Below are 11,455 nucleotides of genomic sequence, written 5' to 3' on the forward strand. Positions count from 1 at the left end.
AGCACCCCATGTGCCCCATAGCACCCACTGCACACCCCCCCAGCACATCATGGCACCCTGGGGCACCCACTGCACCCTACAGCCCCCTTTGCTACTCTGTAGCATCCACTGCACCCCCTGGCACCCACTGCACCCCACAGCACCTCGAGGTACCCTCTGACACCCAGAACCTCCCCCAGCACCCCCAACACCCCCCAGCACCCCTGGGCACCCATTGCACCCCGTGGCACCCACACCAGTATCCAGGACCCCCCCACACACCCCGTGCCCATAGGGTGAGGGGACATGGGCCACCACGGCCATGGGGACACTATGGGCACAGCTGGGCACAGCTGGCCTGGAGATCATGGGTGGTCACAGCTGGACACTGGTGCTCAGCAGTCACGGGTCCACGGGTGGTCACAGCCAGTCCCAGGTGCTCAGTGGTCTTGGGTGCCTGGTGGTCACGAGTACACGGGTGGTCATGGCTGGACACGGGTGGTCCTGGGTGCTGGGCAGTCGTGGGTAAACAGCTGGTCATGGGTGCACGAGTGGTCACAGGTGGACATGGGTGAGCTCAGGTGGACACGGGTGGTCCCAGGCGGACATGGGTGGCCCCAGGTGGACACAAGTGGTCACAGGTAGACACAGGTGCATGAGTGATCCAAGGTGGACACGGGTGGTCCTAGGTGGACATGGGTGAGCTCAGGTGGTTGTGGGTGGTCATGGCCGGACAGGTGGACATGGGTGGCCCCAGGTGCACGTGGGTGAGCTCAGGTGGTCATGGGAGGTCATGGCTGGACACAGGTGGACACGGGTGGACCCAGGCAGACATGGGTGGTCACAGACACACGGGTGGGCTCGGGTGGACGTGGGTGGTCACAGCCGGACACGGGTGCTCCGCAGCGGCGGTGGCATCAGTCGGAGTCGCTGGAGGAGGAGGAGGAGGACGACGACGAGGAGGACGAAGAGCGCTGCAGGGACAGGAGAGCACCCACGATGGGGGGGAGAAGGTCCTGGGGGGGGGGGGCACCCCCTGGTCCCACCGCACCCCCCCGGGGTGCCCCCAACTCACCTTCCCGGCCTTGTGCTTCTTCTGCGCCTTCTTCAGCCGCTTCTTCATCTTCTTCGCCGCCTTGGCGTCCAGCCCGGGGTGGGGGGCGCCGGGGTGGGGGGGCAGCACCGGGGGGCACCCCGGGGGCCCCGGTGGGTACGGGAGGGGGCCGGGGGGCGGCGCAGGGCCCCCCATTGGCCCCGGCGGGGGCACCCCGGGGTGGGAGTAAGGGGGCTGGGGGGGGTAGACGGGGTTCAGGGGGGGCAGGGGCTGGGGGGGGTACGTGGGGTTGGGGGGGTACGTGGGCTGGGGGGGGTACATGGGGTTGGGGGCTCCCGGCTGCCCTGCGGCGGGGGGGGGGGGAGAAAAGAGAAAATTAGGGGGACCCTGCTTGACCCCCCCCATCACCCGGGGGGGCAGAGCAGCCCCCCTCCATTTTGGGGTGCCCCCCACCCCTTACCGGAGTTGGGGTCCCACATGGCACCACGGTGGGTGACGGCTCCCAGACCTGGAAGTGAGGGGGGGGACACACGGGGTGAGCGGGGACCCCCAAACACGCTGAGGGCCCCCCAAAAATCCCAGGGACTTGGGGTGCAGGGCAATATCACGGGGTGCAAGGGCCTCGGGGGGGGCTGGGGGGCCCTAGGGGCTTTGGGGGTGCAGGGAGGCGGGGTGTGTGGGGGAAATCAGGGTGCTGGGGGTTTGGGGGGTTTGGGGGTGCCCTGGGGAATTGGGGTGCAGGGGCGTTTGGGAGCTGCGGGGGGTGCAGGGGCAATCAGCGGGCGCGTGAAGGATTTGGGGGTGCAGGGGGGGCCAGGTGGGTCAGGGCGTGCAGGGAGGATCTAGGGGTGCAGGGGGGGATCGAGGGGGGTAGAGGGGGTTTAAGGGTGCAAGGGGGGGTATTGGGGGTGCAGGGGGATTTGGGGGTGCAGGGGGGATTTGGGGGTGCAGGGGGTTAGTGTGCAGGGGGATTTGGGGGTGCAGGGGGGATTTGGGGTGCAGAGTGCATTGGGGTGCAGGGGCATTTGGGGGGTGCAGGGTGGGAGCGAGGGCACAGGGTGCCTGGGGGAGGGGCAGGTGCAGGGGGGACCGCGCAGGGGGTCGGGGCGCGCGGGAGGGATTCGGGGTGCAGGGCGGCGGGTTTGGGGGCGCAGGGGTGGGTTTGGGGGGGGCCCCGTCGGGTCCGCTCCAACCTGCCGCCTCCGCTCGCTCCGCGGCCCCGCCCGGCAGGAAGCCGGACGCCTGGGCCCTCCCCCGGGCAGGGGCGGGGGCGGCGGGGGGGGGCTGGTCGGGGGAGGAGCCGCGACGCCCGGGTCCCTTGCACGGGGTGGGGGAGGGCACCAGGACGCCTGGGCCCTTTCGGCTGAGCAGCGCCGGAGGGGAGGAGCCTCCAGCCAAGGACGCCTGGGCCCCCGCACCGGGAAGGGCGGCGGGAAGGGAGCAGGACGCCTGGGCCCCCTGCACCCGCTGGGTGGGGGCTCGGACGCCTGGGTCCCCCACCTGCCGTGCCTCAGTTTCCCTCCCGCACTGCGCACCTCCTAGTCGGCTGCTGCGGGGGGGGCCCGGACGCCTGGGTCCCTCGCGGAGGGTGGCGGGGCGGCGGCGGGTGCCCGGACGCCTGGGTCCCTCGCGGAGGGTGGCGGGGCGGCGGCGGCGGTGGCGGGCGCCCGGACGCCTGGGTCCCCGGGGGGCCCGGCCGCCAGGCGCTGGAGCCGCTGGTGGGCTCGCTCGGCCGAGAGCCGGGCCTCGGGGTCGGGGTCCCAGCAGTCCTCCAGGATCTCCTGCAGCCCCCCCGAGGGCTGCGGGGCGCCCGCCTCAGCACCCCGGGGTGCCCCCATGGCGGGTGGGCGCCCGTGGGCAAAAAGTCGGGACCTCCCCGGCGGGGACCCCTCCGGGCACGGACACCCAGGGCCACCCCGGGCAGGGCACAGCCCTGGGCACCCTTGTCACCCCTGGGACCCCCTGGGCACCCCTGGGACCCCCTGGGCATGGGCACCCTGTGCAGGGACCTCCCTGGGCATGAGCATCTGAGCACCCTGGGCACCCCTGGGCACCCTGGGCACGGGCACCTTATGCAGGGAGCACCCAAGCGCCCTTGTCACCCGTGGGATCCCTCCGAGCATCCCTGGGCACCCCAGGGTACCTGGGGACAAGCACCCCAGACAAGGACACCTAGGTGTCCCTGGCACCCGTGGGCACGGGCACCCTGTGCAGGGACCTCCCTGTGCACGAGCATCTGAGCACCCTTGTCACCCCTGGGACACCCTGGGACCCCCTGGGACCCCCGGGCATGGGCACCCTGTGCAGGGACCTCCCTGTGCACGAGCATCTGAGCACCCTGGGCACCCCTGGGACCCCCTGGGCATGGGCACCCTGTGCAGGGACCTGCCTGTGCACGAGCATCTGAGCACCCTTGGGCACCCTTGGGCACCCCTGGGACACCCTGGGACCCCCTGGGCATGGGCACCCTGTGCAGGGACCTCCCTGTGCACTAGCATCTGAGCACCCTGGGCACCCCTGGGACCCCCTGGGCATGGGCACCCTGTGCAGGGACCTCCCTGTGCACTAGCATCTGAGCACCCTTGGGCACCCTTGGGCACCCCTGGGACACCCTGGGACCCCCTGGGCATGGGCACCCTGTGCAGGGACCTCCCTGCGCACAAGCATCTGAGCATCCTTGTCACCCTGGGCACCCCTGGGACCCCCTGGGCATGGGCACCCTGTGCAGGGACCTCCCTGTGCACTAGCATCTGAGCACCCTGGGCAGCCCTGGGACCCCCTGGGCATGGGCACCCTGTGCAGGGACCTCCTGTGCACGAGCATCTGAGCACCCTTGTCACCCCTGGGCACCCCTGGGACCCCCTGGGCATGGGCACCCTGTGCAGGGACCTCCCTGGGCATGAGCATCTGAGCACCCTTGGGCACCCCTGGGACACCCTAGGACCCCCTGGGACCCCCGGGCATGGGCACCCCATGCAGGGACCTCCCTGTGCACGAGCATCTGAGCACCCTGGGCACCCCTGGGACACCCTGGGCACCCCTGGGACCCCCTGGGCATGGGCACCCTGTGCAGGGACCTCCCTGTGCACTAGCATCTGAGCACCCTGGGCACCCCTGGGACCCCCTGGGCATGCTCACCCCATGCAGGGACCTCCCTGCGCACGACCCTGCTTGTCACCTCGGGGCTGCCCTCCCCCCCCCCCCGCCCCCACCGGGGGCACCCCAACCCCCCCGGGGCAAGGGCACCCAGCGGGCGGGCAGGCGGGCTCACCTGCCCGGCGCCGCGCCAGGCGGCGGGGATCAGCGGCCGCCGGCGCTCCTCCACGGCCAGGCGCCGCAGCTGCGCCGGCGTGGGGCTGGCGCCCAGCTCGGCCTCGTACGCCAGCCGAAACTCGGGCACGGGGCGGCCTGCGGGGCGCCGGGTCAGCGGGTGCCGGGCGCCCCGCTGCAGGGGAGGGGTGTGGGTGTGTTGGGGGCAGAGGGGGCGGCACCCATGGGTGCTCACCGGGGCTCAGGGCCTGGCACCGCGAGAGGATCTCCCAGAGCAGCAGCGCCAGGGCGTAGACGTCGGCTTGCCGCAGCGCCCGGCCCCAGGCCCGCAGGTCCAGGCTCTCGTCCAGGATCTCGGGTGCCAGGTAGCGCTGGGTGCCCGCCTGCGCGCACCCGCAGTGCTCGCACGGGCGCCCTGGGGCTCGCACGGGCACCGCGGGGCTCGCACGGGTGCTGCCGCCCTTGCACGGGTGCCGCAGTGCTCGCACGGGCACCACAGGGCTCCCATGGGTGCTGTTGCCCTTGCACAGGCACCCTGGGGCTCGCACGGGCACCCTGGGGCTCACACGGGCACTATGGCCCTTGCACGGGCACCCTGGGGCTCGCACGGGCACCACAGGGCTCCCATGGGTGCTGTTGCCCTTGCACGGGCACCCTGGGGCTCACACAGGCACCACATGGCTCGCACGAATGCTACGGCCCTTGCACGGGCACCCTGGGGCTCACACGGGCACCACAGGGCTCCCATGGGTGCTGCTGCCCTTGCACAGGCACCCTGGGCTCACATGGGCACCCTGGGGCTCGCACGGGCACTGCCGCCCCCGCACGGGCACCCTGGGGCTCGCACGGGCACCGTGGGGCTTGCACGGGCACCCTGGGGCTCGCACAGGTGCTGCCGCCCTCGCACGGGCACCCGCAGCGCTCGCACGGGTGCCCTGGGGCTCGCACGGGCACCGCAGGGCTTGCACGGGCGCTGCCACCCTTGCACGGGCACCCTGGGGCTCGCACGGGCACCGCAGGGCTCACATGGGTGCTACGGCCCTTGCACGGGCACCGTGGGGCTCGCACACGCATTGCCCGGCTTGCACGGGCACCCCTGGACCCGCACGGGCACCCCGCGGCTCTCGCACGGGCGTCGGGCCGCGGCTCCGCACCCGCCCCGCGCGCCGGCACGCAGCAGCCCCGCTCCCACCCGCCGGGCTGCCCGGCACCTTGCGGATGGGCACGGCGTGGCGGGCGCTGCCGGCGGCCTGGGCGCGGGGCGGCAGCGCCAGCGCCAGCCCGAAGTCGCCGATGGCGCACGTCCCGTCCTCGCGCACCAGCACGTTCTGGCTGCTCAGGTCCCGGTGCACCACGCTGGGCTTGTACAAGCCTGGGGGGGGGGGGGGGGAACCCGGCATCATGGGTGCTGCCAGGGGCACCCGTGGGTGCTCGCCCCGGGCGGGCGAGCTCGGGGCGAGCGCGGGGGCCCCCCGCAGCGAGCGGGCGAGCTCGGCGCCCCCGCGCCCAGGGGCGCTTGCGGAGACCCGAGGAAGCTCGCTGCTCGCGCCGGGCACCCCGGGGTGCGCGCGGAGGCGCGGGCGCCCGCCCGCCGGCCCCGCTCACCGTCGCGCCAGAGCTCCTGGTGCAGGAAGGCGAGGCCGCGGGCCAGCGAGAGCCCCAGGCGCAGGCTGCCGGCCCACGTGCCCACGTGCTGGCGCAGGAAGTGCCGCAGCGAGCCCTGCGGGCGGGTGTGCACACGCGTGTGCGCGCCCGGAGCGCCCCCGGCACGCGCGGGAGCGCCCGGGAACGCGCTTGCACGCCCGCCGCAGCCCCCCGCCCACGTGTGTGCACCCAGAGCAACCCCGCGCGTGCGCGTGTGCAGCCGGAGTTCGCAGGCACCCAGAGCACCCCATGAACACACGTGTGCACCCGGAGCACCCGTGCACAGCCGCAGCGGCCCGTGCACAAGTGTGTGCACCCACGCACAGCCACAGCAGGCTGTGCACGCGTGTGTGCAGCCATGCACAGCTGCAGCAGCCCATGCACATGTGGGAGCACCCAGAGCACCCACGCATGGCCATAGCAGACCATGCATGCGTGTGTGCACCCATGCACAGCTGCAGCAGCCCGTGCACAAGTGTGTGCACCCACGCACGGCCATAGCAGCCCATGCATGCGCATGTGCAGCCATGCACAGCTGCAGCAGCCCATGCACGCATGGGAGCACCCAGAGCACCCATGCTCAGCCATAGCAGCCCGTGCACGCGCGTGTGCAGCCGTGCACAGCTGCAGCAGCCCACGCACAGCCGCAGCAGCCCGTGCACGCGCGTGTGCACCCACGCACAGCCACAGCAGCCCATGCACATGCATGTGCAGCCCTGCACAGCTGCAGCAGCCCACGCACAGCCGCAGCAGCCCATGCACGCGCGTGTGCACCCACACACAGCCGCAGCAGCCCATGCACATGCGTGTGCAGCCGTGCAGAGCTGCAGCAGCCCCCGCACAGCCGCAGCAGCCCGTGCACGCACGTGTGCATCCACACGCAGCCGCAGCAGCCCATGCACACGCGTGTGCAGCCGTGCAGAGCTGCAGCAGCCCCCGCACAGCCGCAGCAGCCCGTGCACGCACGTGTGCATCCACACGCAGCCGCAGCAGCCCATGCACACGCGTGTGCAGCCGTGCAGAGCTGCAGCAGCCCCCGCACGTACCCGCGCACCCATGCAGAGCCGCAGCAGCCCCCACCCGCCCGCCCGGCAGCACCCGGAGCAGCCGCGCGGCGCGGCAGCCCGTGCACGCGCGCGTGAGGAGGAGGAGGAGGAGGAGGAGGAGGAGGGGGTGCGGGGGCGTGGGTGCACTCACGGCGGGGTAGAGCTGGAGCACGAGGAGGCCGCCGCGGGCGCGGGGCCCGGCGCCGCGGGCGCCCAGCAGCCGCGCCACGTTGTCGTGCTCCATGAGCGGCAGCGCGTGCACGGCCCGCTCGGCGGCGAAGCGCCCCGCCGCCCCCGCCGCGAACGCCTTGATGGCCACGGGCCGGTGGTGCAGGGTGCCCCGCCACACCGCCGAGAAGCGCCCCGCCTGCAGCACCTGCGCCCCGACACCGCCGTGGTGGGCGCCCCCAGCCCCGGCCCTGGGTACCCCCCCACCCCACCCCGCCTCGCCCCCACCCTCCATCCTCGGGCACCCGTGGGCGCCCCCAGCCCTTGGGTGTCGCTATTGACAGGCACCCGTGGGTACCCCCCAACCCTGCGTACCCCCGTGTCTGGGCCCCCAAGGGTACTCCCACCCCTGGGTGTCTCCATCCCCGGGCACCCATGGGCACCCTGACCCCAGGTACCCCCATGCCTTGGCCCCTATGGACACCCCTGCCTCTGGGTACCCTTATCCCTGGGCACCCATGGGTACCCCCAACCCCAGGTACCCCCATGTCTGGGCCCCCACGGGTACCCCCACCCCTGGGTATCTCCATCCCCGGGCACCCATGGGCACCCCTATCCCTGGATACCCCCATCCCTGGGCACCCATGAGTACCCCCACCCCTAGGTACCCCCATCCCTGGGCACCCATGGGCACCCCCATCCCTGAGTACCCCCATCCTTGGGCACCCATGGGCACCCCCAGCCCAAGGCTTCACTGTGCCCCCCCCCAAGAGATGGTGCCCCCCCATGTGGTGCCCCCCCGGGGCACCCCACACCTGCAGGAAGCGCAGCGCTGGCAGGTCCTGGCTGGGGGGGTCCGGGGGGGTCCCCAGCCCCTGGCCCCCCCGGGGCGGCTGCCCCTCGCGGGCCCTCGCCCGCCGCAGCCCTGCCGAGGGCACCCACCGCCTGACATGGGGACCCTGGGGACCCCACAGCTCGGGGACATGGGGACACAGCACCCCGGGGACCCCGGGGACAGGGCATCGGGGACCCCGGGGACCCCACAGCTTGGGGACATGGGGACACAGCACCCCGGGGACCCCGGGGACAGGGCATCGGGGACCCCGGGGACCCCACAGCCCAGGGACGTGGGGACTCAGCACCCCGGGGACCCCGGGGACAGGGCATCGGGGACCCCGGGGCCCCACAGCCCAGGGATGTGGGGACTCGGCACCCCGGGGACCCCGGGGACAGGGCATCAGGGACCCCGGGGACCCCACAGCTCGGGGACGTGGGGACACAGCAGCGACACCAGGGACCCTGCACCCTGGGGACACAGGGGACATGGCACTGGGGACACCAGGGACCCTGAGGACCCCGCGCCTCGGGGACGTGGCGCTTGGGGACACCCGCACCTGGGGACGCCAGGACCGCGGTCCCTGGGCCGCCTGCACGCAGGGACACAGCAGCTGGGGACACCAGGGACACGGGGCCGCCGGGATGCCCAGACGCCCCGAGGGGCACCCAAAGGGCACAGGGCACCCGTGGGCCTGGCGGGGGGGGGGGCACCCAGGGATGGGTGCGGCTCATGCTGAGGGGTCCCTGTATGTCCCCCCCCATCTCCCCCCTCCCCACCCAGTGTCCCCGGGCCCTACCGAGGAAGGCCAGGCAGGCGAGGAGGAGGAGGAGGAGGCCACCGGCGCCCCAGAGCCACAGGGCACCCGCGGGCCCCGCGCGGCCGGCCCCTGGGGGCACGGGCCACCGTGACGCCGGCTCTGGCCACGCATCTGGGGAAAGGACCCAGGCGTCCGGGGCCCCCCACGCCCCACGGTCCCTCCCTCCCCTCCACCCCCCAAGTCCAGCAAGGGACCCAGGCGTCCGGGGTGGGATGTGCCCCCTTAGCACAGGGGGGCTCAGGACCAAGACCGCCTTCCAGCGCAGCCCTGGGGCTCCTTGGGTCATCGTCATGGGTCCCACCCATGGGTCCCCCCCCAGCTCCCCGATGGGTCCCACAAACTCCTATGGGCCCCCCAACCCCACCCGTGGGTCCTGGGACCTGGGTGGTCCCAGGGCCCCGCATGGGTCTTCTAGTCTCCCCACGGGTCCCCTGGTCTCTCTGTGGGTCCCTCAACCCCCCTCCATGGGTCCTAGAGCCCCCATGGATCCCCTGGTCACCTCATGGGTTTCGCAGGCCACCCATGGGTCTCACAGCCCTCCTCGGGTCCCCCGGTCACCCCAGCGGTCCTACAACCCCCCCCCCATGGGTCTCCCAGCCACTGATGGGTCCCCCACCCGCCCCATGGGTCTCACGGTCCCTCACAAGTCCCACAGCCCCCCATGGGTCCACTGGTCGCCCCATGGGTCTAACAGCCACCCATGGATCCCCGCGAGCCACCCGAGCCACCCATGGGTCCCCTGGTCACCCCACGGGTCCCACGGCCTCCCCATGGGTCCCTGAGCCACCCATGGGTCCCCTGGTCACCCCACAGGTCCCACAGCCTCCCCATGGGTCCCTGAGCCACCCATGGGTCCCCTGGTCACCCCACGGGTCCCACGGCCTCCCCATGGGTCCCCGAGCCACCCGTGGGTCCCTGAGCCACCCATGGGTCCCCTGGTCACCCTATGGGTCCCCACACCCGCCCTAACCCCCAAGAGGGTCCCATCCAGCCCCTTCCAGCACCCCCAAGACTTGACACCTCCTGGTACCCCTCGGTGCCCCCCCCACCCCCGGCGCTCAGGACCCCCCCGGGTGCCCCTCAGCGCCCCGGGGCCCGCCGGTACCCGGGGCCGCCCGGGGCGCCAGCCCCGCGCTGGCGTTGCCGTTGCAGAGGTGGCCGTGGCAGAGGCAGACGAGGACGGCGCCCGCGGGGCTGGGGGCGCAGGCGGGCGAGGGGCAACCGGCCCCCCCGGCGCCCCAGCAGCCTGGGGACCCGTCGCCGTCACCGGGGTCCCGGCACGTCCCCCGTCCCCGTCCCCCCCCAGTCCCCCGTCCCCTCCGGAGCCGCCTCGGCTTTTCGCTACTTTTTCAAGGCCCCCGGGACAAGCGGCTCGGCCAAGGTCAAACCCGGCCGAGCAGCGGAGCTGGGACGGGGCCCAGGCGTCCGGGCTCTCCTCCTCCCCCCCCCCCCCCCGCCAGGTGCCTCTAGGGGCGGCCTTGAGGGTGCTGAGCACCCCCCGGGGCAGGATGAGCCCTTGGGTGCTGCCCTGGCTCCGTCTCAACCCCCCCCGGGGCAGGATGAGCCCTTGGGTGCTGTCCCAGCTCTGTCTCACCCCCTGGGGCAGGATGAGACCCCCCCCCGGGGGGCTGCCCTGGCCCCATCTCAACCCCCCAGGGCAGGATGAGCCCCCCCGGGTGCTGCCCTGCCCCCATTTTGCCCCCTGGGGCAGGATGAGCCCTTGGGTGCTGCCCTGGCCCCATTTCACCCCACGGGGCAGGATGAGCCCCCTGGGCGCTGCCCTGGCCCCATCTCAATCCTCTGGGGCAGGATGAGCCCTTGGGTGCTGCACCGGGCCCGTCTTGCCCCCCGGGGCGAGATGAGCCCCCCTGGGCGCTGCCCCGGCCCCATCTCAACCCCCTGGGGCAGGATGAGCCCCCCCTGGGTGCTGCCCCGGCCCCATCTCAACCCCCTGGGGCAGGATGAGCCCCCCGGGCGCTGCCCCGGCCCCATCTCAACCCCCTGGGGCAGGATGAGCCCTTGGGTGCTGCCCCGGCCCCATTTCACCCCCCGGGGCAGGATGAGCCCCCTGGGTGCTGTGCCGGCCCCGTCTCGCCCCCCCACCCCCCCCCCCGGGGCAGCTGGCAGCGCCCGGCGGTCCCAGGCGTCCGGGCCTCACCTTGCACCAGCGCGTGGCTCTGGTTCCAGATGCCGATGCAGCACTGGCGGGGCGGGGGGCAGCGGACGGTGCCGCGGGCCGGGCCCCCCGCGCCCCCCAGGCCGCCCCGCACGCTCGGGTGCTGGTAGGAGACGCAGCTGAGATTGCGGCTCCGGGCGCCTGCGGGCGACAGCCAGCGGCCGGGTGGCAGCGGCTCCCGGCCCCCCACCCCACCCCACCACCCCTGCGCTCTCCCCACCGCGGCGGCAGCGGCGGCGGGGGACCCCCGGCACCTACCTGGCAGCCCCGGCGCCAGCCCCATGGGTGCCTCCGGCTCCGGCACCTGGCGCGGGCGCCCGGCCGCCCCCGCGGCGGGGAAGGACTTGGCAGGACGCGTGCGGGGGCCGGGGCCGCCTGCCTGGAAGAGAAACGGGCCCCGCACGGAGGCAGCCCCCGGAGAGGAAGAGGAGGAGGAGGTGGAGGAAGGCGCCGGGGAGGAGAG

The 11,455-nt window shown here is 73.7% G+C and overlaps 2 protein-coding genes across 2 annotated transcripts; both read right to left on the reverse strand.

Annotated features, from left to right (window-relative positions):
- Nucleotides 1-206: 206 nt before the first annotated feature.
- Nucleotides 207-2,283, reverse strand: PRR13 (proline rich 13). Its single transcript, XM_062597367.1, has 4 exons — nucleotides 2,227-2,283; nucleotides 1,494-1,541; nucleotides 1,055-1,377; nucleotides 207-953 (listed from the first exon to the last, which is right to left on the reverse strand). The coding sequence occupies exons 2-4, from the start codon at nucleotides 1,510-1,512 to the stop codon at nucleotides 897-899; spliced, it is 399 nt and encodes a 132-aa protein (XP_062453351.1). The 5' UTR covers nucleotides 1,513-1,541; nucleotides 2,227-2,283; the 3' UTR covers nucleotides 207-896.
- A 288-nt stretch (nucleotides 2,284-2,571) lies between these two features.
- AMHR2 (anti-Mullerian hormone receptor type 2) lies at nucleotides 2,572-11,275 on the reverse strand. The gene is made up of 11 exons (XM_062597085.1): nucleotides 11,251-11,275; nucleotides 10,975-11,133; nucleotides 9,901-10,062; nucleotides 8,796-8,900; nucleotides 7,977-8,086; nucleotides 7,145-7,369; nucleotides 5,909-6,023; nucleotides 5,515-5,675; nucleotides 4,539-4,686; nucleotides 4,305-4,441; nucleotides 2,572-2,832 (listed from the first exon to the last, which is right to left on the reverse strand). The coding sequence occupies exons 1-11, from the start codon at nucleotides 11,273-11,275 to the stop codon at nucleotides 2,572-2,574; spliced, it is 1,608 nt and encodes a 535-aa protein (XP_062453069.1).
- Nucleotides 11,276-11,455: the final 180 nt, after the last annotated feature.

Source organism: Rhea pennata, chromosome 29, assembly GCF_028389875.1.
Source record: "Rhea pennata isolate bPtePen1 chromosome 29, bPtePen1.pri, whole genome shotgun sequence".
NCBI classification, from domain to species: Eukaryota; Metazoa; Chordata; class Aves; order Rheiformes; family Rheidae; genus Rhea; species Rhea pennata.